The sequence below is a fragment of the Pogona vitticeps genome, chromosome 4, assembly GCF_051106095.1.
Source record: "Pogona vitticeps strain Pit_001003342236 chromosome 4, PviZW2.1, whole genome shotgun sequence".
Taxonomy (NCBI): domain Eukaryota; kingdom Metazoa; phylum Chordata; class Lepidosauria; order Squamata; family Agamidae; genus Pogona; species Pogona vitticeps.
Window position 1 is genome coordinate 87,486,682 of NC_135786.1, and position 27,149 is coordinate 87,513,830.

Sequence of the window (27,149 nt, forward strand, 5' to 3'; positions counted from 1 at the left end):
AAATGGAAAAACAGAGGGTAGCAGTATGAGAAATCTGCACATATAAAGATTTGGGTCAAGTGGAAAAACTTACTGCAGAAGCTACAGCTGCATCCCAAACTATATGATGACAGATTATAAATTTTCAATATGAAGAGTAAGGCTGGCTTATTTAATTACCAAAATCACAACATCAGAACACCACAATAGGCTTACCTTATGAATTTATAGCACATCTTGAAAAAAAACATTCCCCCAGTCCGGCAAGGGAGGGTGGCATGCAAGTATGCTCCATCAATAAAGTGGAAACTGTACACACATACACACTCAGGACATTTCGATTTAAGCCCTACTAACACTTAAGTACATTTGCGGTTGGGTTGTGTCTCCCAAACTGAGGTCAATAAGTGCCTTTGTCTAGAACTAGATCACAGGCAAAACTGTAATGGAGGAATGTCTTCCAAATTGCTATTTTTTCTGTACACCTACACTTTCCCCTAAATATATAACGGTGTGTGTGAGCTCTGCACAAAGTGAGAATGTGAAGGCCTGCTGTACATCTGTGCCCACTGCAATGATTGCCATCAAGAGAAAGTGTGTATCTTTTAAGATTATATATCCAAGTAAGTTGCATTTAGCTAAACTTGCATGTCTGTAGTTTGAAGTGGCATGTTGACTTTATCAGGAATCCCTAGAGCAGAAGTGGGAAATGGCTCCCTGGAGGTTGCTAGACCATACTTCCCATCAACCCCTACTAAAATGGTCGATGATTAGGGATGACAGGAACAGTAGGTCACCTCTGGTTCCCCACCCCTTCTCTAGAGTAGGCTGTTGGTTGAAATAGAGGCTGCTATTTCATTATTATTATGTTGTTTTTGTTGTTTAGTCATTTAGTCGTGTCCAACTCTTGGTGACCCCATGGTCCAGAGCACGCCAGGCCCTCCTGTCTTCCACTACCTCCCAGAGTTGGGTCAAATTCATGTTGATCGCTTCAATGACACTGTCCAACCATCTCATCCTCTGTTGTCACCTTCTCCTCTTGCCTTCACACTTTCCTAACATCAGGATCTTGGCCTAGCACAGGGACTTGGTTGGAAAAGATCCCCGTGGAGTTACAAAGAACCCACAAATGCGTATTTTCATGAAGTTGCCACATCAACAGGAGAAGCCGTTTATCGATACTTGTGGACTCAAATTTAGACCACAGCCGTTCCCTTGGTATGAGGTCAAAAGCAGATTTGAAATCTACATATGAAGGCTGCATATAGAGCACCACCTTTAGGGGCAGAGTATTTAGATGCCAGGTGGTGTGAGATAAGACCCTGGTCTATGGTGGATCTTCCCAGCCTAAAACCGGCTTGTTCCTCTGAATTGTCAGAAAAGATGTTGGATTGTTGGGTGCCAGCCTCTGAATTCAGTATACATGCAATGAGGAATGTAAGTGTATGGGGTATGCGTGTTGTTTGTTGTTTAGTCGTTAAGTCGTGTCCGATTCTTCGTGACCCCATGGACCAGAGCATGCCAGGCCCTTCTGTCTTCCACTGCCTCCTGGAGTTGGGTCAAATTCATGTTGGTAGCTTCGATTACACTGTCCAACCATCTCATCCTCTGCCATCCCTTCTCCTCTTGCCCTCACACTTTCCCAGCGTCAGGGTCTTTTCCAGGGAGTCTTCTCTTCTCATGAGATGGCCAAAATACTGGAGCCTCAGCTTCAGGATCTGTCCTTCCAGTGAGCACTCAGGGTTGATTTCCTTTAGAATGGATAGATTTGTTCTCCTTGTAGGCAGGAAAGGAGAGAGAGGGGATGGAACACCTTCTAAACAGAACATGTACATGTTCACAATAAGATGTCACCCCTGTTTGCAGGAACAGAATATTTCTCCTTCTCTCTTTTCTTCATCCACATTATCAAGCCTTCTCTTGGGATTCTCTAGGATAAAAATGTACTTGCACCTAACAGGCTAGTTCCTTTGTTGCTCTCACTCCTCAAACTGATGTCAGGTATCTCAGATTAAGCTTCAGCAGCCAGTCATTTAGCTCTGAAATAAAATGAGAACTTGGGATGTCTGAAAAAGCTGAATTATATTAAATTTACATTTGCATGGTGTAAAAAAGTTTAAGTGTTTCTTAGTTAAATGTGATGGTCAGATTGCAGGCTAATATTTAAAAAGTACGATCATTTTGGCACCTCTTCTCTATATTTACATGGCAAAATCCAATTTCTAATTTCTACAGCCTTTGATGCTCAGTTTTGCTTCATTTAAAAAGTATATTTCAAAAAGAAGAGGAAATAATTTACTGAAGTTGCTTCACATTGAGGTTTCTTCTCAAACCCTAAGTTTTCCATTAGTTTCCAGTGCTGTTGAGGTGAACCAGTGTGCTTTGGAAAAGCTGATTTGCAGAGTGTACAGCTGTTCCGTCTCCTCACTTAGTAGTGTTAATTGCACATAATGCTTCACTTAGAATTATATATTTTCTTTTTAGTACTATTGAGTGCTCAATACTTTCCATCATGTCAATTAAAATTGACTGCTTCCATTCCCCTAACCTCTGAAGATGATTCATAGTTGAATTGCAACTCATTTCAGTAACTGGAAACCAACAGGGAGAAAACATCTCTAATGTCAGAATTGATAGTATTTTCTTCCTGCATTGGGATCAATGTATTATATTTCATTTAGCTTCTAACAAACAGAATGTAACGATTACAGTAAGTTAGAGAGTATGGGACAAAATTACTACTGCCTGTATCTTATCTAAGTCACCCCATTTGCTCTCTCTCTCTCTCACACACACACACACACACACTCACTCACTCACTCACACACACACACATACACACACAGATTCACACATTTTTCAACAGTATATGCACAGCCATTATCCTATGTATAAACCAGTGGTTCTCAACCTTGGGTCTCCAGATGTTCTTGGACTAAATCTCCCAGAAGCCTTCACCACTAGTTGTGCTGGTCAGGATTTCTGGGAGTTCTAGTCCAAGATCATCTGGGGACCCAAGTCTGGAAACCACTGGGAAATATTTACATTGAGAGGAGAATGCTAATTTATGAAATATCAAAACAAACCAGAACAGTTTGCCAAACAGAGCAAATCTAAATTCCTCCATCTGCTTTTTTGTCAATTAAGAATGGCAGTTTGGAAGATCAGCTGCCACTAGGCATACAAACTCCCTGATTTAAACAGGTATAAAGGAGATAATTATCATAACTCACTTGAAAAACAATGCACTGCAATTTTATGCATGAATTGTGCATTAGGTCTCAAATGGCTAAAATTCTTAGACTTCTCTGGTTGGCAGCCATGATAGTTATGGAATTCTGAAAACTGCTTAGAAATGTGTAGGGATGTTACAGGAGTGTGTTCTCTAGTGCTGCTGTTAGCCAACCACTATTCATATCAGTTGATTTACAGAGGATTCCTGTGCAGGCTTACTGGATGTTAACTGTTGACACAAAGGCAGGTGCTACAGCAAGCATGAGGTTGTAGCCCTTGGTATCTTGTGTTCCAGGCGAACAGTTTTTAAGCTAGTGCTCCTCATTTCACATGGATGATTTGTGTTTTTATTTTGTAAAGCATCAGGCAAGGACATAACCTTTTCAACACAAAAACTGAACAAATAGAAAATCAGAACAGAAAAAGTTGTTTTCTCCAGGATTTGAATGATTAAAAAAAGGCATGGGGACCCCTAAATGAATTCACAATATTCATCAACTCAGCCACAAATTTAGCCATATCACAGCATAATCAAAGTACCTCAAGGTTGCCCAGCTTTGTACCAAAACATCAGATTATGGGATTTATTACAAAACTGCAAGTTTTGAAATTAGAGATGGGCATGAATTAAAAAAGCAAATCACTAAATACATTCAAAAAAACTGCTAATTCATTGATTCATATTCATATGAATTAATGCCCGCAACAAGTATCAACAAATGTTTAGCAATTTTTGATTAACCAATTTGTTTAGCTATAAAATCCCACCCCCACCCCCCAGAACCTAGGGACACTAAAATCACAGGGAAAACTTCATGTGACTCTCCTCTACAATCTCTCCAAGTCTGGTGAAGATTGGATTTCAGATGTCCATTATACACCCACAAATAGGGTCACAAAGGGAAGCTCCCTCCAGGCACTAAAACCACAGAGAAGCTTCTACTGACTCTCCTCTACAATCCCTTCAAATTTGGTGAAGACTGGGTTGAAATTAAAGGTCAATAAATGACATCTTCCCAATTTATAGTGGACAAATTTGCTACTAGACTCTGAAGAGCTACTTAAGAATCTCTTCTAGTAGAATTTAGCTTGAATAACACACCCTATGCCATATCAACCATATCCCGCCAACCTAGCGGTTCAAAAGCATACAGATGCAAGTAGATAAATAGGGACCACCTCGGTGGGAAGGTAACAGCCTTCCGTGTCTAAGTCGCACTGGCCATGTGACCATGGAAGATTGTCTTCAGACAAAATGCTGGCTCTATGGCTTGGAAACGGGGATGAGCACCGCCCCCTAGAGTCGAACACGACTGAACAAAAATCATCAAGGGGAACTTTTACCTTTATGCCATATCAAATGTTTTTTAAAACTCAGTTTTAAAACTCAGTTTTAAAAGACATTTGTCACCAGCTTGCAAGAGGTGCTGCAAAACTTAAATTTTCTCAAATTCTTTAAGGCACTAGGCTGAAGAATCAAGAGTCAGTGTCTTAACATACAGTCTCTTAAATTATTGTGAAACTAGTCCATTTGCCTTGACTGGGTACTTCGCCTATTTTTGCCACTGGTATATCAACAGAGGAGGTCCATAGTACTTCCATAAGAATTTCAGCTAGAGAAAAATTTTGGCTCCCCCACCTTTTCTCCTATTCTACCTACTCGCTGGATTCCTCACCTACCAATGTATCACTACCACTTCTTAAACACTCCCAGTCTCCTTTGAAAACTCCTAAGTGTAAGTTGCAAGTGGAAGTTAGTGAGGAGCTTATGAGGCTGGAATCCCAGAAAGAAAAGAAAAAAGATCAATTCTGGGAGATAGCTGGTATGTAAGACAAAATTACCCCAAGGGTCCTAGAGGTGGCATTACCCTCCATCAGTGTTTTTTCTAGAGTGCATTACTTCTTTCCCCAACATGGCAGCCAATGGAGACAAGCTTCAATATACCCCATTATTCTTGGCTTTGTTTCCTAGCTACACAAAGCTGTCATTTGGGTCTGCAGGAGTGGACGCTTTCAAACTGGCTTAAAAATTAGAGTAACCATTTCCCAATTACTGCTTTTCAGAACTGGTTTAGTTTACATCTTGTGTGGCTAGTTTTCTAAGAGCATATAGATTTTTAAAAATAAACAAAAATGCCATAAACTGAGGAAGAAACTAGACACAGTGTCCTTTTTCAAGATAAAATCATGTGACATTATCAGATAGTAGTGCACTTGGTACAGGTGTGTTTGCTAATCCCATGCATATTTATTCGAGCCTATTAAAATTTCCACTAAATTCAGATATGCACAGGCTGCTGGAGCCTTAATCTGATTTAAGGGGTAATAGGAGAAAACCTATACCCAAGACACATAAAGAAAATCCCCCACACCATTTGAAAACTTGTTTGTTTTTTTAGAAAAGTGTGCATATACAATCAAGTGAAGCTTAAATATCCAGACAGGTTTAAGTCAACTTAATGAACAAAAAAACAATGAACAAAAAAGGCAAGCAAGTACATGAAGTGCTGAATTTCCGTACATTTAACAAGTATGTCATATTTACAGGGAATGCCCATTATACTCTTAAATTCAGAATATGACCTTAAAACAAACAAAAAGACTATAATTTCCTATTGCATAAATTGCAACATTGTGTGTTCAAGAAGCATGTTTCATTTAAATATTTTAATATAAAAATACATAGAAAGCAGTATATTACTGAGCAATGACCAAGAGAAACTTAACACCCAGGAGTTCATTTGATATCAGTTACTGCAACATGGCCATCATTTCTTCATACAATGTAAATGCAATGTTCAGTTTACGAGCTGCCCGTTGCAGATGGTAGAAAAACATCACAACTTCTCTTTTTTTCAAGAAAATGTATAGCCTGGCTATAAATCTGTAGAGAAGATATACTTCTGTGGCATGCTCCACTGCGATTCAGAGGGTCAGCTTTGCCCAGAAGTCTTTCTGGCCTCAATATAGACCAACACAACTTTTCTTCAATTAATAAGTATCAAGTTATCATCGCTTTTCTGTCTGCAGAAAAGAGGGGAAAAATTGCCATTTCAAACCAGCAATAGAATACAGTATAAGCAGGCTAGTGGGTGTTATGAGAAGCCTGGCTGAAGCTTTAAACTTGATGGCAGCTGGTCTCTTAAGTTTTCAACTACTCCCAAAACCCTAATCATATAAAAGCATTGCTCCTACTTTGGTATCCCTCCATACACCTGCACTGCTGCTCCGATTCTCTCTACATCTCACAAATATTATCCTAAGTCTAAAAAAATACAATACAGGAAAGGAAGGAAGCTGTCTCACATCATGTTCCAGGTTACTTCCACAACACACTGGGATGCTTCTGGAGATTTTTATTATTGTTTTTATAGAGACTGCTATAGCACCATAGGAAGAGCCATAAACTGTCTCCAGTCAGGTTATAATCTAGTACTTCTAGAATAATCTCAGCCAGAAGTAATGATGAGGTTGATTTAGCACTGGGCAAGATGTATTTCCTAGATAAGCTTGTCAATTCTAACTTTCAGTTCTAGACTACCACATACATGCTCAGTGTCAGCTAGCCACTACTGCACTTAAAGACACTGAAATGGAAAAGTAGCAATAGAAACTAGTAAACAATAGCTTCAAACTTTAAGGTTTTTTCAGTTCACACAGAGGGAATGGGAACTTGCTTGGGAGATATTGCTTCTTCAGGACACTCTACCACGAGAGCGACGATTCAGCCAGAAGAGTGATCTAGTGTAAAAAACAAATAAATTGTGAAGGGAAAACTATAGAACTACATTGATGGAGCAGAAATTCAAGCATCTTCATAATGTGTCCTTGAAGTATAATTAATGTGCAGGGGGAGGGGTTGATCTTTTTCATTTACATTCTTATCATGTATATATTTAACTTAATTTTCCCTTCACAATTTATTTGTTTTTTACACTAGATCACTCTTCTGGCTAAATCGTCGCTCTGGGTGGTTTCAGCAAGCAAAGATTTCAAGATGTTAGTAAGCGAAGATATTTGCTCCATTAAGTGTGGAACAAATTATACTTTGTATATAAGTTAAGTGTATCCACTAGCAGACTCCAAGCCTGAAAAAAAATTACTAGTCATTAGTCATTTCCAAAAGTCATTTCCTGATGGTAAGTACATCAACAGAAAACAAACAAGCCTGTATCTGACAGAAGTTCTATAAATGTTCCTGTTTGTTCCTCATCACAGACTCCCTAAACAACCAACATTACTGTATAAGCTCTCTAGGAGACCTACAGACTGGACAGAAACAACAAAACAGCATACCAACCTCCTGCAGCAACAGAAACTTAAGGACCGCTCTGGTCCACTGCAGTATTCTTCACTGCTGCATTCTTTTAGGAATTCATGAAGATCAGTAACTGGGGATCCAATCTGCTGATATTTCTGAAAGAGGAGTTTTGGGAAGCAGTCTATTTAGGAAAGTGTTCTTTTCCGGTTAAGCCAGTCCCTGTTGCCTACAGTCTTCCCAGCCTCTATACAATGGAGGGGTAAGACCAAAATGTCATATTTGTAGGGTCTGCAAGTTTCAAGTATACTGAGTACTTGAATCGTATGCTGGGTGATGTTTTACACTATACTGCTGGGAATGACAATAATATTCTCTCCTCCTCTTCATTATAAAGCGCAAATATTCTTATGCTTGTTTAACAAATACCATGAACATATTATTGTGGCTTAGCTTGTTCCCTCCTGGAGTTTCATTATTAAACTACTTCAATAAAACATGAGCTCTACCTAAAGAATCATCAGAGCACAGAAGCGACCAGAATCTCCCAAATTTGGAAATCTTCATATATTTTTATGACCCAAATAGGACTGTCCACAGGATCCTTCCCTCCACCTTAGTGCACAACTTCATGCTTTGACGCTCAGTCAAATAACCCTACCACTGCATAGATAGCTAGCTTGAGCAAATGTCATTATACTCATCATTTTTTTAATGTTAACTTCTCAGGCTCTGCCTTAGAAAAGTTATTATGCATTACTTGGACCATAAAACTTTGAAGATTTGAAACTTATCGTCTGTGCAGGAAAAAAACATCATGTGTCAAAGAACTGACTGAGAATATGCACCTATATCAGAAAACAATAAAGGCTGAAAATCTTGATTCAAAAACAGAAACAAACACAAACAAAACAATAGTTAAAACCACCTAGCTACAAATATGGAAAGATTCAATATCAGTCACAGAAAAGAGGCAACCCAGGCAAGAAGCACCATAACTAATTAAAACAAATTCAGTAGAATCAATTTTCAAAACCTTTATTTTAATTTTCAAAACCCATTTTAAGCCCCAAGAATTTTGAAACATTTTAATGTGAACTACAGTTCACAACAAAGAATTTTCTTGAACCCTATTGATGGTTTAGTATTCTTAATGAAAATGGACACAGAACACAGCATGTTTACCTTTATGGTGTCATAAGCATCTGTAATCAGTGCAATAAAAAGGCTGAGGATCATATATATGAAGAGGCTAATGAAGGAATACAGGTACAATCGACTGAAGAGCCACACTAATGTACTTTTCTGCTGGATCTGAGCAAATGTAGCAAACATGTCATCGCCATTGACCAAAGAAAACAAACACTCTGCGACTGTGTTCAGATCCTCAAACTAGAAAACATGGAACACAACAGACATCAACAACAATTACCATGACACAGTGGAAGAATCAAGTGGCCCTGAATCAAGAAGAGCCCTATCTCTTCTGTTGCTGCATTCTTCAGTTTCAACACTGGGCCTAAAGGGTCTTGTTCACACATTGGCTCCATATGCAAACAAAAACCCAGATTTTCCAGCGTTCTTACTCCTGTGTGGAACCTACACATGGACAAGGAATACTTCCTCTTCAGACTTGGCATTGAAACAGTGAAGAATGCCATGGGGGAGAGGACAGGTATTTTCCTCTAAAGATATTCATGGTGCTGTATTTATAGTGCCTGAATCTGGCTTCAGGGTAATGCAATGCCCCCATTTCTAAAAATTCTTGTTGGCCAGGTTATACTAAGTTTTTTATTTGCTAGTTTTGTATTTTTGGGTATTTTTGTATTTTAGAGAGAGAGAGAGAGAGAGAGGGAGAGAGAGAGAGTGTTTGTGTAAAAGAATTTTTTAAAAAGAGAGAAGAAAGCATAGTACCCACACATAGCTGTTTCCTGAGAGAGGTTAGTTGCCAAAGGACTGTTTGAAAGTGCCTCTTACAATGCACAAACAGTTGCAATCTTAATCGAAACAAGGAAAGTTTTGCATGCATGTGTACATATACACTCTCCCAGAGTTTTCCCTTGCTCAGTGGAATTCTTTAGGTCCCTGCTTATAACATTTGGATTGAATGGAATTGTGATCACAAAACGACGGTCTAAATGGGGGAATTTCGCTTAGCGATGATCGGTTCCCTGCTTCGGGAACCGATTTTCGCTTTACGGCAATCAAAAACAGGTGATCGTCAGGTTTTCAAAATGGCCACCGGGTGCTTAAAATGGCTCCCCGCTGTGTTTAGGGACAGATTCCTCGCTATAAAGGCAGCAAAAATGGACGCCGTATGGAGGATCTTCGCTGGACGGTGAGTTTTTACCCCACTGGAATGCATTGAACGGGTTTCAATGTGTTTCAATAGGGTTTTTTATTTCGTTTTACGATGTTTTCGCTTAACGGTGATTTTCCTGGAATGGATTATCGTCATTAAGCGAGGCACCACTGTACCAGCGTGTTAGCACTGCCCACGGTTTTAATAGGTTCACATTTAGACTACACTTTGAGGCATTCTGAACAGAAGAAGATAAGAAGGACCAACTGTAAGAACTGGTCTATTAAATTTCTAGTACCTCAAGTGAGTGAAGAAGCTGTGCTTAGATTTCACTGACTAGTATGGTGTAATGCTGCCCCCTTGTGGGCCAAAATTATCTATGAGATTAATTTTCCACCTGAATCACAAGCAAAGGTGATGATCACATCGTTAAGTCAGCAAAGAAAGATGCTTAACAAAACCAAAACAAACATTCAAAGTTATTTTTCCTTCAGATATATGTATATTGGATTCTGAGTGCAACATCAAGCATCTAATGAAATGCTGTGGGAGCAATGAGACAGATAGAGGACATCCTCACACATTCATCTGCCTCTAAATTACAATTTACATACTATGCCCTTTTTATATTATATCCTAATATAATAACAAACTCAGTTCACAATAAAGTAGGTAAACCTTGCCCCCTGGCTCTACATACCTTTTCATGATATGGTCCTATAACAATCCAGCCACAGAAAGTATAGCCAAGATATATCATTCCAGCACAGCAACAGAACCTTAGAACTTTGGGCAAGGATGCTTGCATTGTTAAAATTAGCACCTAGGATAGGAGAGGAAGGGAAACAGATATGTCATTCCCAAGAAAAAAAGGCCACACCACTGAATTCTGAGTATCTGACTCTAGAGCTTACGTTGTAAGTCTGGAAGTATCCCAAATACCGAATGACTCCTGCCCAAACAAACAGAGTAGATGTACCAAGGAAAATGCTGCAAACATCATAGCTCGTAAGATTCTAGAAGAGAGGAGAAATGTTAAACAACTCGAACAGATTTACAAGTTAAGAGATTCCTCTTGAGATCACAAATGAGATTTGGCCATTTTGGATCTCCACACCAAAACAGGACCAAATTATTAAAAGACTTTAAGGCTCACCTTGGCTTTTATTTCCATTTTCATTATGGACCCAATGATAGTCATCATATCGCTAATAATCACCAGGACATACCACCCATTTATGAATTCTAGGCGGTCTGCACTGCACACGTGGCGCTTATATTTCTCCAGGAAGAAATTCACAAATCTCTGTTTCAAACATCAAAAAGGGGAATTGTTAGGAAAGTTCTGCTTTTTTGGTTCATTACATACAGAATAACAAATCCAACAAGAAATAATCACAAATACTTTTCTAGAACATGTAGACAGGGAATATAAAATGGACAGGATCCTATTGGAAACTAAGCTTCATTCTAACACCTCTTATAATGTGTCAGATCCAAATGATCCTTATGACCAATTAAGTAGACACACAGTCCTATCAGAGTAAACATTGTGCCTGATTACAGGTTGCAGTTCTGGGAACCAGCTGTACCTTTTAAAGAACTGTGATGACTTTTTGCAACTGTTTATTATAAGAAAATTAAGATGCACATTAACTACCTTCAGAGATGAATCTGAAGTCATCAGCAGTGCAACCAGCACTAATTACTATATTGTTCCTTGTATAAAACAACACTTTTCCCTAAAATAATTAGAGGAAAATTGAGGGTCATTTTATACACAGTAGTAAGGAGGGGCGGGATCAAAGTGCTTTGATCCCTGCTTTCCCCCTCTACTTTTTGCAAAGAAAGTAGAGGGGGAAAGCACTTTCCTTGCAAAAAAGTGGAGGGGGGAAGTAATTCCTTCTTTCCCCATCCATTTTCTTGAGAGGAAAGTGCTTTTCCCCTCCACTTTTTGCAAGGGGGAAAGCAGCTTTTTGCAAAGAAAGTGGAGGGAGAAAGCACTTCCATCTCCTCTTTCTTGCGAGAAAAGTGCTTTCCCCCTCCACTTTCTTTGCAAGAAAGCTTTCCCCCTCCGCTTTGCAAAAAGTTGAGAAGGAAAGCAGATGTCTGCAAATAAAGTGGAGGGGGAAAGCACTTTCTTCCCAAGAAAGTGGAGGGAGAAAGCAGGAATCAAAGAAATTTTGGGTTAGAAAAGGGGGGAGGTCTTATACATGGAAAATATGGTAAGTGGGCAAGTAAAAATGGCAACAGTTCTTTTTTGAATTTTCCTGCAGACTTCCTCCCAGTCCCTCCATTTTGGGCAACTAAAAAAGGAAGCATCCATTCATCAAGATGGCTAAGACATACTCACTTTTTGCAGTTTTAGAGCAAGAATAATGGATCGTGTGCAGAGAATAAGAGAAGCAAAGCAGGTCACAATGACGAACCCATCAAAAACCAAGATGTATTGTGTGTTCTTTTGAACTGTTTACAGGAAACAGGAATAAGTAAAGAATAAAGGTCTAGTTAATACACACAAGCAACTCGCAATATGGAACAGAATACACTTTTTATTCTAATCCTGTTTCTTTCAATACATTTTTAAAGACTCAAGCACTAAGATATACAAGAGTATACACATACTCCTATGTATACCAATTCTTTGAAAAGGCATTTACTTAATCAAGGATGTTGTACGTGAAGAGGGCATACATCACAGGCCAAAGTGTCCCATATGAAAGCAAAAGCTTCAGCCCCTATTTCAATGAATAAAGTTACAGTATTCCCATTATACATTTCACATGTATTTGTATACCACATCCAATTCACAGTTTCCTCACTTTTTAATTCTCAGCCTCAGTAAAAGTAAGATGAAATTAGTTTTTACTTACATTGGAGAAGTCACTATTTCATAAAAACTTGACATATTCTGTCAGGCTGTTAACTTGCAATATAACATTTCAATGAACTACAGGACATATGTCTCAAAGCAGCAGTTGTATCACAGAGTTCCTGCAGATTCTTCCCTTCCATCAGAGTTCAAATAAGGCAGAAACTGAGACTTCACCAACCCATCTTTTTTTTTTTTTTTTTTTTTTTTTTTTTTTTTTTTTTGCTTGTCTGATCTCTCTCATCTCCTTGAATCCCTCCACTACCAGTGGGCAACATTTGCAATGCCTTGCCAGATGAAAGAATCCCAAAAGCAAGCACACAGTTTTGGATGGTGGTGGTAATAAAGCCATTACCATAATAGTGATTTTGGCTTTATATGGTCTTTGCATTCATCCTAAGTGTCAGTAAGTGAAAATTACCAGATGACCCGTGATAAAAAAAAAATTTCACAGCAGCTTTCCATACAAGTGTCAAGCCATGGCAATATTTTAATGAGGGTTTTACCACATCTTCTGCTCTAATCTTTCCTCTCAGAACTCAGAGTGGAATAAGCACATCAGACCAAAAAAGGAAATGCAAGAACAAAAAGTGAGAGACAAAAACAGTATGGCACCTTAAAGACTAAACACTACATTTTAATGTAAGCTTTCATGGATCAAGTCCACTTCCTTGGACATTAGAGTGACTATCTTATTTATACATGGTCCCATGACGAGGTGGGGATACAGGTAACAGACAAAATGACAATGGTTCATGAGTAACAAAATAGGCTATCAAGCTGTGAATAATATCAATTATCAGTCTACAAAGTAACAACAGCATAGTTAACACAACTGGTAAAGCATAGGAATTGGTGAACCATTATTTTCTAATGACTTAGGAACCCATGATTGATATTCAGCCTTTTAAGGGGATCTTCAGCATCCATATATACCTTATCTCAGCTGTTTCTCCTTTAAGTCTACTTATGTACTGGGTTTTTTTCTTCCTAAAATAGAGTGGCCAGGTAGACTAAAACATTCTGAAACAGGTTTTTGTCTGTTGCTCTTCCTAATGTCTGTTCCTTCTGTTTCTGTTATTGAAGCACAGCTGTTTATGTGTCAGGAGTTAAAACAGTCACAGACAAGGTCCTCCTCTTTGAATATGCATCTACTTTTCATTCACATATAAACAAAACTTACTGGATCCAGATATATTCCAATCTTTACACTCTTGAATGTCAGCATCAGTATCAAAAAATATTTTCATTTTACCACTATGGGCTCTGTTGTTAAAAGTAATCTGGTGAAGAAATACAATGTTTGAATGATTTTAGACAACATATAGCATATACACAGATAACACAAGAAACTAGTTGCACACCTTCAGTATCTATGCACTTAAGTATGTAGTCACTGAAAAGTTTTTCCCCTCCAAAACCAGATATTTCAAAGAGGGGCTTTGTTCTGTTTCATTTCATCATATGAGTTGGGCAATTCAGGGAGCTGTTGTTGCCAAACAGAACTTTTCCATGTTCAACATACTTCTTCATCTATAAATGGTTATTCTGAACCTCCTGCAGACAATCGTTCAGCTATCCCACCGCTGAAAGAGTTCCCCACTGGGGGAAGTAGGCTTTGGATGTTTCTACAGATGGAGATAAAATGGCAGACAGCATCTGACTGTCACACTAATAAAATATATTTCCTTTACCAGTGACCACTAAAGTCCAGGAACACCCATTCTTACAAAATGGAGAGGCTAATAGTTACATGATGCTGCATGAAGGGAAGCTACTTGAAGTATGAACCCCAACAAGTTAAACTAGCTTCGCAATCTCAAACTGAAAAAAAAAAACCTTACAAAGAAATTTGATACTGGGCTATCATACTTGTGCCAAACTTGCTAGTTTCTTGATGGGCAAAAGATAGAGTGTTGTATGGATTGTTATATCACTCCACAGCTAATTACAGTAAATTTGATTGAAGAACAAGAACTTGCTTAACAGAAAAAGGTTGTGTTTTCTATGTGTGGAATGTAGAATGGCACTTACAGTATTCTCAAATTCATAACAGTCAGGCAGTTCACGGTCATGAATGGTTTGTAGATCGATGCCTTTTAGTTTAAAAGAAATTTCAACCTGTATGAGCCTGGAGAGTTAAAAAAAGGCATTACCATATATTTTCTCCTAGAAGACTAAACAAAAGCATTGCCTCCAAACCCGCTCACTTTACCTATAAAACTCAAGGTGGAAAAACGATGAATTCTTCAAGTCACTTGTTTCCTTAGCAGCCAGTTCCTGGGGATCTAGGTGAATGCATTCTTCAAGGGGTCAGGCAAAGAGACAACAAAATACACAAAAGCTTATCCCCAGTTGCACCATATCCTATTTCTGAATCCATGAAGGACCATGATCATGAATAAAGAGATGGATATTCTGATTATAAGACTGTTATATATAAACAAGCCTTCTCTGCATCCACGCAAGAACTCTGCGTTATACAGGATGCTAGGACCTACAAGGAACTTGGGAGCATCCATTTCAAAAACCAGGCAACCATCCATATTTTAACAAACAAGTGTGCACGCGCTGCATGCAATCCCTTTCTTGGCCCAACTGCTATCTATTACACTTTCCTCTTTGGCCCAGCTTTGGGACAAGTCAGATCTCAAACCAAATTCAAACTTCAATTTAAGATCCTGCCCTGCTGAAAAGCTAGTGACCACAGCTTCCTAATTCAGGAAACTATGAATAACTGAAGACTTCCACCCTTCTGTAAGGCATGCGGCCAAAATCAGGGGAAACAAATGCCAAACTCTTAGTGCCTATCTCTATTAGCTAAGCAAAGATACAACACAAATAGGACATGTCTAGGGAACAATTATATTTCTGTTTGGCTGCTGACACAGGGCCTGCACATACAGCCAAACTATCTCAAAGTAAAGAATTTGCAGCATTTGGTTATAACTTTATTACATACCAGAAATAGGATGGCCATCTGTATGGGTTCACAGCTGGACTGCAAGAGGCAGCTGTGTCTTGACAAGGGTGCTAATGTAAAAATGTTCTGTTCCAGTAGTACCTGTTTCAATAGTACTGTCTATGTGCAATGTATCGTTAGATGGAAGCATCGTGCCTTTCCTGTATTGTTGCTTGCATATCTGTAAGCCTGCCAAGTCTTCTTCATCTTGCTCATAACCAAGCGTGCCCAGTGATATATTCTTCAGCTGCCGGTACTAGTTGCAAAGCAAACACACACACAGAACAAGACCGCTTTTTTAACAGCACAATCTCTATAAGGGCAAAGGCACACTGGATCCCTTGTTAAAAGAAGTTAAATATACCACTTCATTTTAACTGTGTCACCTGTAAAAAACCAGTCTGAAATTGAAGGGAGAGAGATACATTTTTCTGCAGGCACAACTTGGATAATACCACATCTAAAGTACAGCAGCAGAGATGAGCATGAACTGTTGGTTCATTTCTCAGCCGGGTGTTGCCTTTGAGGGGGTGCTTGCCGGAGGAGGTGGAGCTAGGAAGTGTCAAGAAATGAAATGGCACAAGCTGCCAGTTTGGTGGTTCATGCTAGTCTCTATACAGCAGTGTAAACATAAGACTCCAAGATGTTTTTTAAAAAAAACAACTGCCTGAATTAGCTTTAAAGAACACCATTTCAACTCTTGTTAATGGTAAAGGAATCAGAAACTGCTATGCTGACAGGCAAGCCCTCTTCAGCTTGGTACACACTCATTGGGAAACAAATCCCATTTACAGTCACACCCCACTTAACGATTACCCTGCATTACAATGAATCCGCTTCAAAACGATGTTTTAAATGTTTTTTTTTTTCGCTTTGCGAAGATCGGTTCCCTGCTTTGGGAACCGATTCTTCACATTGCGACGATCAAAACAGCTGATCGTTGGGTTTTCAAAATGGCTGCCGGGTGCTCAAAATGGCTCCCCACTGTGCTTAGGGACAGATTCCTCGCTATACAGGCACCGAAAATGGCCGCCATATGGAAGATCTTTGCTGGACTGTGAGTTTTTAGCCCACTGGATGCGTTAACCCGGGTTTAATGCGTTTCAATGGGTTTTTTATTTTCGCTTTACGACGTTTTCGCTCTACAGCGATTTCGCTGGAACAAATTAACATCGTTAAGTGAGGCACCATTGTATAAGCTTGAGTTTAAGCAACACTTATTTTCAGAGAAAGGGAATGTCTGAAGGGCCATGTTTTGCCTACTCACTTTTAACAGGAAGACAGCTACAGTAGTGCTAGTGTTGCTCCTGCTGCCTTGCTAGAGCTCATGAAATATTAATGACTGAAAGTTAAGCCAGTCCATTTGTCAGATGGAACCTTGAAAAGGCCCTGCTTTTGAATGACAGGTGTCATATTAAATTAGCAGGAAGACATGCCCTATGAATGGCAAAATCCAGAATTTCTGCTTACACAATGACATGTTAGCATATCAAGGAGAAGCAGTACACTGAGCAAGCATTGCTAGCTTTTCCCTTTTCTGGGAAGATGTTTGTGACTGCTCTCTTGCACCCTATATGAAGGTACCTTATCTGCCCCCCCATCACTTTTGCATCTAACATGCCCCCAGTTTTTTTAAATGGGGGGATGCCTTTTTTGCTCAAAAAATCCTCTTGTGGCTTCTAAGGAATATGGGCAGCAATGCTGCCATGTTTTGAGAAGCAAGCCAAGGTCCCCCAAGCCGGAGATAGAGATTAAAGCTAACCTCTCATGTACACTCTAGTAATTGGCTGCATTTAAAATAAAAAAAATTAAACAACAATATGAAAATTAGCCTATTTGGCCACACTTCATGCCCTGGAAATGCTGCCCTTAGGTAGCTGACAAATCTAGAAAATGGCACTTGGTCCCACTGAGATCACCCACCCCTGCCTTAAGTAAATATCACTGACCTGATTAATTGCAAAAAAGATACTATCGTAAACATCTTGCTGTGTGTACACGCTACGGCTATAGTCGTCTTCATCAACACCAGAGTAGTTTTTCAGGAACAGGTGCTTGAAAGCTACAGTATTCTCCTCTTTGAAAGAAACCACCAACTGATTACTCAGACCAAAAAGGATAAGCTTTCCAAAAAAGAAAAGGAGACAAAATGAGGTTAAATTGTTTCATCCATTATACACTGGATGTGAGAATAGGCCGTTCAGATGATGACAAGCAAGTGGGAAGTGAGAGTCTGGTCTGCTTAATTTAGCCTCTCCCCATCAATATTGGTGCTTGAATCCCAATCAGCACTTTTCTGAACAACCTTTATTTTATTTATTTATTTATTTATTTATTTATTTATTTATTTATTTATTTATTTATTTATTTATTTATTTATTTATTTATTTATTTATTTATTTATTTATTTATTTATTTATTTATTTATTTATTTGATTTTTACCCCACCCCTCTAGACAACGTCTACCTTATCAACGGGCAAGGATTACAAGAGCCTTGGTCAACTTTCTCCTAATTAAAACTGAAAAAGAGAAGAGCTCAAGATGTGACAGTGCACCTTCAATATTCTTTCTATAGTATATAAATATAAACCAAGCACTTAATGAAAGAAGTCACCTTTATCAATGTCTCTGTCCCCTGCAAGTATTCCCCATTTGGCCCATAAGTTTCTTCTGCTCTTATCTCGAATCTTCTGTGATTGGAAATAGGTGGGCATTTAAAGCCCAAGAGACCATCACAATAAAGCATCACCCATTGCATTCTTGCGAATGCACAACTCACAAGATTCTTCCTGAATTGGAATTCAACCAACAACCAACAAAGGGAAGAGACTAATAAAAAACAAACAAAAAGTTCCTGTGTTATGGGGAACATATGAAAATGCAGACATCTCGATTGTTCCTTTTCTGCTCTGCATAAGATCAGACAACATGCACACTTGATATGGGCAACTTGTGTCCTACCACATATTGCTGTATTGTGATTCCTTGTTTCTCACATTGTCAGCTATAGCTGATAAAAGAGGCAGTCCGGCAACATCTGGGGAGTTACACATTTTGCAGCCCCAAGTTTGATCAACTGGGAATGACTTCACTTTGCAATACTAATGGACTGAAGAAAACTGTACTCAGTATCTAATCCGTACTTCCCAAACTGAAGTACCATAATATTTTGATATTTGCACTTTTCTGAATTTAAGATTTTAAAAAATTCAAAACTGATTCAGACTAGTCTCTATGTATTTGTTCATCTTTATACACAGTAGTTCCAATTAGTCTCTTCTCTATTTCTACTCTGAAGATTCCTCCACAATTCCTGTGACAGTAGCAAGCTATAAAATAAACACAAGATCTCAAAATAGGCTGCTTTGATACTTTACTTCAAATACTGTTATTTTGAAGTAATTGCAATAACTCTTAAACCTTTCCCACCTACATTCAAGAATGAATCAGCTGGCTGTATAATTTCCAAGTCTGGCAGAGTAGAGCTGCCTCCTCCAAAATGCCTAAATGATAAGTGCCATCTTGTGCTAAGGCATGGCATCAATTCACTCCACTGTCAGTATTTGATTTGTTTGCTTTTAATTGGCTTTATATTGCACAAAGCCAAGGTGAGGGGAATTGATGAGGTGGCGGTTAAAGAAAACATCCTAGAAGGTATGCAATTACTTCAGAGGGAAAAAACAAAATCCAGCATGAAGTCAGTTTATCATACTTACCTAAGACTCTTCTGCAATCCGTCATGCGGGCAAAAAAAAGGGAAGTATTTTACATTGTTATTGAAACACATCAGTACAATACAGAATACTAACTAAGACACTGTTCCTCTGTAAGAATAAAATATCACACATTCATAGGTGGACTTCTGTTTAACCAGTTATTTCAACCACGGGACATTTTCAATTTAACATGCATATTTTGTACAGATTTCTGAAGTATCTGAGTTTTGTAACAGTTGGATTTTTTCCCTGTAGAACATACTCATATCAGATTTCTCCTGGAAACTCCCAACAGCTGTAAATAAAACTTCAAGGGATAACTGAAAAAGGAGTGAAGAGAAGGTGGGGATATGTTCCACATGTATCCTAACAGTCAAGTAAGAGAAGTTAGGCCGATCACATTTTGCCCAGGATCACCTCTTGAATTTACGGCCTGTGAAGGTGATCTGAATACAGCTCTTTCTACCTGAGTAGTCTTATGCTCTTTAGACTGCAAGAAGCATGAAAAGCTGGAGACTTTCAGACTCTTTGCTAGATCATCAAGATTATGTCACACAAGAACTTTCAAACAGTACAGTATAAGAAATATACCATGAATAAGAGCAGATAGAAGAGTACTTCTTCAGGAAGTACTGTATATAGTTAAACCAATTTACTATCAAAGGATGCTGGAATGTTCATCAGCTTTAAAGGCTGTCATGGGTATCAGTAATTTCCAGTCATTATGCCTATACACTACTGCCAGTATCAACATGCCTCTCAATTCCATTGCAAAGGCACACAAATGTGAGGGTGTTAACTGGACTTATGTCCTGCTCTGGACTTCCCATAGGTTGTAGGTGAGCAAATTCAGCAAATGTGAGAATACATTGGTCTTGGGTCAGATCCAGCATTAACTAGCATACGGGTAGGGAACCTTTGGCCTACAGGCTGGATTAGGCCACTGCTTATTTTCATCTATTTCAGGTAACTCCAGTGTTGCAGCAGGCTCATAGCATGCTTTGCTTTCCTTCAAGAAATGTTGGCAGCTGGTAAAATGGTGTGCACTCCTTTCCACTCGCCCTCTTTCCCTTGCAAAAAAACTAAGAGCATACACTGGAATCCTTGTGAAAGCAAGAATCAGACCAGTTAACAGCGAGTCTGAACTACACTTCCAAAGGTCTTCTGACCTCACTTGCCAAGGAGAGAGGGCATAGATTGAGAACCCACGCTTTCAGGCTACAGACCCCATGTGGGTAAAAGAACTCAGTCATTGGGTTACATAGGCTAGTCCGGAAACTTTTGAAGAAAAAAGTTATAAGAAGGGCAAAGGAATCTACAGATCAGCTGCTCAAATACAACAATGCAACTTAACAGTGGGGCAACAAATGTTTCTGCCAACAATTTCCAGTGTCCACTCCTTAGTTTACATTTTAAAGTTACTGGAACTTTAAACAGTTGGAAGGAAACCCCAGCCTGACATCACAGAAAACTGTTGCCATGCATATTCATGTAGATGAACATATAATTCCATATGTTTTTTAAAGAGTTACCTGAGTAGTAACCATAACTATCTTCAAAATCTGGATCCCCAGTTTCCATGGTATTTGACGTCGAGCTCGGTATTTTTCACATGGATTCATGAAGTAAAACTTTAAATCCTCTTTCAGAGATTGCTCTTCCTTAAAGTCCGAATCCGGTTGAGACATCACACTTCTGCCAAAGACAACAGGCTGATATTCTAAATGCAACATACCTTAATATATTTTGTGTGTGCCTCTATAAATGCTCACATCCTGCTTTCATTCAGAATTATAAGAATAAGATTAAAGAGAATGCAACTAAACTGTTGCCCTTTTATAACAAAAGGAAGATTTCCGTCATTACACAACAACCACCTGTTTATGGACCTTGCCTGACATTTTAAAAAATGGCTTTGTTCCAAATAAGTTAGAAAACATTAACATGGAGCCAGTGAATCTGTGGTTAGCAAGAGTCTTTAGAAACCTAGATTTGTCTGAAAGAAGAACCTGAAGGTCATTTCAGACTTCTAAGCAGCAACCTCAGTGCAGGCAAAGGCTACTATTCAACCCACACATTACATACGGGGGGGGGGGGGAGGGGGAATGCTTAACCTCTTCCCCCATCCTTCAAGATTTCTGTCTGCCTACTCTACCACTGCAGAAATCCCAAGTCATTGTCTGAGACGTTACACACTTCTGTACACACTGAGAAGTTACACACTTCTATTCCTTCACTGAGAATTCTAAATTGGTCATCCCCAGAGCAGTTCAGCAAAGAAGGAGGCAAGCCAACAGATTTTGTTCTACTTACAGTTCTGTCATGCAGAGCTTAGTCCTAACGAATTGGTAGGAAGGGTTCTCACAGCAGTCCTCCAGCATGTCAGCATCTGAACTTACCAACTGACACTACACTTTCTCTCCTTTCCGACAAACATTTTGCTATATTTGGCCTCGTAATGCTGTGCAAACAGAACAGCAATAAAACATCCCTCCGTTGAATGAATGACTAAAGTCAAAGGTCTCTGCGGCTGTGGATTAGCCAAACAAATCTTAAGCGTTGCCACCTATCTCGTGGCTAAAAATACTGCACTGAAAGACTGACTGTACTCCACAGTGTTAAGAGCAAATTGTGTCTTCCAGTTCTAAAGAGCACTCAGTGCAATTCTGCCTAATGCAAAGCAGAGTGCTGAGCTGTGTGTCATGGCAGCAATAAGGTCTATATGGTAGGCTGGGCTGGAGTTAACAGTAGTCAGGCTCCACACACAGTCTGTATTCACAAAGCAGTTGCACACTTTGAGTGGAAGAATTTTGGGATTCTTGTTTCGAACATTTATGGCTTCCTGCATATTCCTTATGCTGTGACTTTCATGTCATCTAGATTCAGAGACATTCTCTGAGCCAAAATGTCAAGCTGACAAATGCATCCACAATGGCTATCTGGTGGCCTGTGGTACAAATCCAGATCTACAGCACTGTTCCTACAATTACAGTGGAGATCATAAGATATCTTGTGCGGGCGAATGTGCAAACATTAGAAATTGTATTGTTTTCTTGCAGTGTGTGCATGCTGCATTTGTGGCAGTTCATCATCTGACTGATCCTTTCACATATCTGGCCTACAGTGAGGTCTTGACTTAAGAACGGCTTGAGTTAAGAACATTTTGACTTAAGAACCGCTCTCATAGGAAAATACTGACTTGACTTAGATTTGAGTTAAGAACTGGAAAAACCCACGTGGGAGGCAGGGAAAGTGCAAAATGTGAACTTTCAGTTAACTGTTGGCCAGTGAAAAGGGTGCCTGTCTGCTTCCTCACTCCTCCCAGCGTTTAGAGAGTGGATTGGGAGACAGTCTTCGGACTGCCTGGTACTGTACTGCCTGGACTGTATTTTCCCTGCCTTCTCTGAACCTTTCTTGACCTAAGAAAAAAAGAAACAAAATATCCCCCTCTAGCAGCTTCCCATTAGTTTCTATGGACGGAAAAGAGCAGATACGGATCAAATGATTTTCAATGCATTCCTATGGGAAATGCAGATTTGACTTGAGAACCGCCTTCCAATACGGATTAAGTTCTCAAGTCAAGACCCCACTGTATATCCAACCCCCTGGATGTTCCAGCATGTTTATTTCTTTCAGAACACTTCAGATGTGAATATTTTAAAATGTTCTATAAATGCCGGTGTGGTCGATAGCTCAGTGGATTGGGTACTTGACTATGGATGGAGCCAGATGTTGGGTGTTTAATACTCTGTCATGTTTCCCAGGAGAAACGTCAGCCAGTACAGCTTTGGGCAAGCCTCACAGTTGTAGAATGTTTCCGCACCCAAAAAGAAAAATGCTAAATCACTTCTGACTACCTTATACCTAGAAAACTTTGGAATGGGTCACCATAAATTGGAATCAACTTGATAGCACATCCTCCTCCTCCTCATTTTACTAGCAAAAGGTTCTAACTGCAACAATATGCCCAATAGCTGAAACACTGACTTGAAAGTAAAATTCTGAGATTGAAAACCTATAATCTTGGAGGCTGACTACATGGGCTGTTTAACCCACTGTTTGGAGTGCTACAGGGATAAACTGGTACATTCTCAAAGAAAGTGATCAAAAACATCTTTGCTAGAGCACGCACTAGCCCGCCCCCAAAGTGTTCCACATCTTTCTGGACCCAACCAAGGGGCTTCTGCTTTTCTGGTGTAGGTAGGTTTGCTCTGGTTTGGATCAGTTTCAGCACATTTGATTACTGGAACTGTTCCAAAGCAAGCCTTCCTCTTTACATTTGCCAATACAGTATTGTGAAGTGCCTTAATAAGCAAGCCACTTCACGATATTGGCAAATTAATTATTTTCCCTGACTTTATGTAGGCTATTGCTGATATGTTACATCAGTTAGAAAAAAATATAGACACTTTGTTTTGCCTTAAAGGGCCAGTGAAGAAACTGCCCACATATGAATATATTTCACTTCCCTTGGCCACTGCCAAGCAGAGGAAGCGGCTTGCTTATTAAGCCACTTCACAATAGTGGCAGGAGCCACTTCTGTGTGAATCATTCCCATGCAGCCCATATTAGCTTGCTCCTTGCTGCTACTGTAGCCAAATTCTTACTTAGTAATAAACCCCAAGTTCCCCCTACCAATCCAGTAGGATTCACATCTGAGTAAATGTGAATTATATTGTACAGTATCCAGGTGCTTGGACCTAAGAGGAACCAAGCTTTTCCTTAGCAGAACACAGTCTTGACTGTATGCATCATTAGATGAGGCAGAAATACATTTTTGTTTGCTTTCCTAAAAGGAAGATTTAATGATGCTTTTGAGTAGTGCAAGCTTTCACACAATATATTTGAGCACAGTTACATACAGTCATTTCTATGTCAACTTAGGATCTGATTGCACGTTCTACTTGGGAGAATCCTACTAGGAGTAACTCTGAGTGAAACTGTTACAGACATTAATGCTTTTCTGTATTTAACCCAGTTTAGAGCCAGCTGTAAAAGGAAACTAGACACCACACACACAAAAAGGGGATCTGCTACAGAAAAGGCAAAATTTGACACACCTGTTATGATGAACCACAAAAAAGCATCACTTTCCTCATCTGCTTTTTGGTTGTGGATCTGAACTATCTACATTTCTGCTAAAATATGCTACACTGATAATACTTTAGTAATTAATGTTGCCTTCAGACTTTCTTTATACACTTGCAATTCTATTACTTATAAAATTCTTTTACTTTGGATTCCATCATTCTGTATATATCTTTTACCCACAAAAGCTCATACTGAAATAAATCCCCTTGTCTGAAAGCTGTCACAAATCTTTTCACATTTTTGTTTGGTTTTGTTAGACATAACGAAACAGAATAGCTTAGTTAAAATTTTTCTTCTTCTTCTTCTTCTTCTCCCCCTAATAACTTTTCTAAAGTGGCCTTCAAATGTTGATAAAGGGGTGTTTTTTTGCACAGGAGAGAATGGATTTGATCCCAATCCCGCGTCGGGAATCTTGAGCTTCAAAATACTCAGCCGCGGAATTTTGCCTTCACAGCACCACCCTGCACGTGCTACTCGTGAAGTAAATCCCCCTTGTCCTGAAGGAGCTTCTCTTCGCGTCGGTGGGTGTTAAAGAGTGCAGCCAGCCTCACAGCGCATGTGAAAAGAGGAATGTTAAGCAGGCTTCTGGAAAAACCCCGCCGCTTCCCCTCCACCTCACCTGGTCACCAGCGTCCTTCCCTTGCCCAAGTCCCGGAGGGACATGACGGAGGGCCGCCGAGGCTTCCTGCCGCCAACTCCAGCTCTGCCCGGGGCGACGAACTCCGTGAGAGGCGCGGGACACATGGAGAGGGAGAGCCGCCGAAGGAAGCCGAGCTAAAGCCCGGACGCGGCCGCTGCCGTCACGCGGAACTTCAGCGTTGGAACTGAACCGGGCGCCCGAGCAGGCGCCTCTCTTTGCGAATGGAAACCGCCGCCACCACCAGCAGCAGCGGGCGGCCCTCCTGAGGTGCCTCCCGGAGTCGTAGCTGCCTCCGCGGGTGCGAAATCCCAAGCGCCAAGTCCGCGACCGGCGCGCGCCGCTGTTCTCATCTCTCCAGCTGCGCGCAAGGAGGCGCGGCGCGTGACTTTTAAAAGCGCTGCGCAGAGAGCATTTGCGACAAGAGCAGGGGGGTGGGGGGTGTAGGTGTGTGGGTTTCTCTGTCCTTCCGGGCCGTGCAAGAGCACTTTAGTTTTAACCGGGCCGTACGGTTAGGTTAGGCCGAGGGTACCTTTGGCCCCGCAGGTGCTTCCCTCAGCCTCACTCGGCATGGCCCATATGGGGGGACTGCGCAACTTGTAAACCAGGCCTAGGCCATGCAGGCGGGGTGGGGGGGGAGACAAAAGAAATCCCAGCAAAAACAAACTCCTCAGCACAATGTCCATGCAGGCAAACCTGGTCTTCAGCCTCAGCTCAGCCTCCCTGGGGAAAAGGGGGATTTGCTGCTTGGGTAACAGCCTATCCTCCATATTACTTGACCCAGGCTTCATGCTCTGGAGAGGATACTTCTCTATATAGAGCATGTTACCATAGTCTCTCGAGACTGAAGGATGCCTATGATGAGGCCAGGCCGTCGCTGGAGAGAGCCAAATGATCCCCTCACTTGCCCTTCCTTAAGCAGTGGGCTCAAGTGGTGGAGGTGGCAAAGGGTGGCTGCATGGCAAGTTCCTATTTTACTCATTACAGTACTGTACTTTCCTAGGGAGGCGGGGGGGGGGGGGGGAGGAGGAAAGGCCCTAATCTGGATCCTGTGCACTTGAGCTTCAGGGTGAGGGAATTTACTGGCTTGCCTCAGCCATTAAAATATTTTTGGCCAGCTCTCTGATTCAGTATGAGCTATCAAGGCCTTGGATCCACCCAGATGATCAGGGAGGCAGATGTTCTCCAGATATTTTGGAATGACAACTCCCATAACCCCCCCTCCCAACATTTGCTGTGTGGCAAGGGGCGATGGGAGCTATAGCCAAAACAAACACACTTTAAGAGGGTCACAGTTGTTACCCTGTGTCCTACATGTTGAGTATATGAGCCCCAATGAGTTTGGTCAAACACACCCAAGTAAATATGCATATTTGGCACACACTGTACATGTAAGTGTAGCAGTAAAGGTAAGGCCCACTGGGTCTACAACAGCAGGAGAAGGTTATTTACCTTTGTGCTCTGCTGTTGGGCATCCCAGGGACATGTGATTGACACTTACAGGAAGTGTAGTGTTAGACTATAGACATGCCTACACAGATTTTGCTCCAACAGTGCTTTTGAATATTCCTACCTGTGTGTAGGTCTGCAGGCTTCAGTTGCAAAAAAAAAAAAAAAAAAAGTCAAAGTTCAGCAACATATTTTAACAGCCCATTCCTTCTCAAAGAAATGGGTTTTAGGCTGCAGTCCTCCTGATCCTACTTACCCGGCGGTGGCATCTAATAAGCTCAATAGGATGTTGGCTGAAATCTTGTTGGTAGAGCTGCACTGCACAGTGATGGTGATGTAATTGGCTGTAGCCATGCCATAGGCATTTTGGGGCAATAAAAAGCTTCCTAGAGCCCCTTCCTCCAGGTTCTGGAGATCCCTAGGGATTCCCTTCATCCTGGGGCAGACGTTGGGAGCCACAGAATAGGAAGGGGGGGGGTAACCTAAAGTTGGAAGATTGCCAACACTGGTTGGGTTTGAAGCCCTCTTGCCAAAGAGGTCCTGTGGCTGGATTTGTCTGGAACGGTGGTGGGCATTTTCCAATATTGGGGGTCGCTGGCTGTGTTGTGTTTCTCTTAGACCATTGAAAACCACACCGCAGTTGCCAG

General features: G+C 40.4%; 1 protein-coding gene across 5 annotated transcripts; it reads right to left on the reverse strand.

Annotated features, from left to right (window-relative positions):
- Window positions 1-186: 186 nt before the first annotated feature.
- On the reverse strand, window positions 187-25,431 carry MCOLN2 (mucolipin TRP cation channel 2). 5 transcript variants are annotated; one of them, XM_020795055.3, is made up of 14 exons: window positions 25,036-25,430; window positions 20,858-21,020; window positions 17,557-17,730; window positions 15,710-15,863; window positions 14,861-14,948; window positions 14,680-14,776; window positions 13,829-13,928; window positions 12,127-12,239; window positions 10,930-11,079; window positions 10,688-10,789; window positions 10,474-10,596; window positions 8,657-8,863; window positions 7,514-7,629; window positions 187-6,237 (listed from the first exon to the last, which is right to left on the reverse strand). In XM_020795055.3, the coding sequence occupies exons 1-14, from the start codon at window positions 25,158-25,160 to the stop codon at window positions 6,201-6,203; spliced, it is 1,749 nt and encodes a 582-aa protein (XP_020650714.3). In that variant the 5' UTR covers window positions 25,161-25,430; the 3' UTR covers window positions 187-6,200. The 5 variants fall into 5 exon arrangements, with proteins under 5 accessions (XP_020650714.3, XP_020650718.3, XP_078248321.1 ...); XM_020795059.3 differs by lacking the exon at window positions 25,036-25,430 and adding an exon at window positions 21,639-24,967; XM_078392195.1 differs by lacking the exon at window positions 187-6,237 and adding an exon at window positions 6,245-6,954 and having other exon boundaries at window positions 14,861-14,933; window positions 25,036-25,431.
- Between the last annotated feature and the right edge of the window lie 1,718 nt (window positions 25,432-27,149).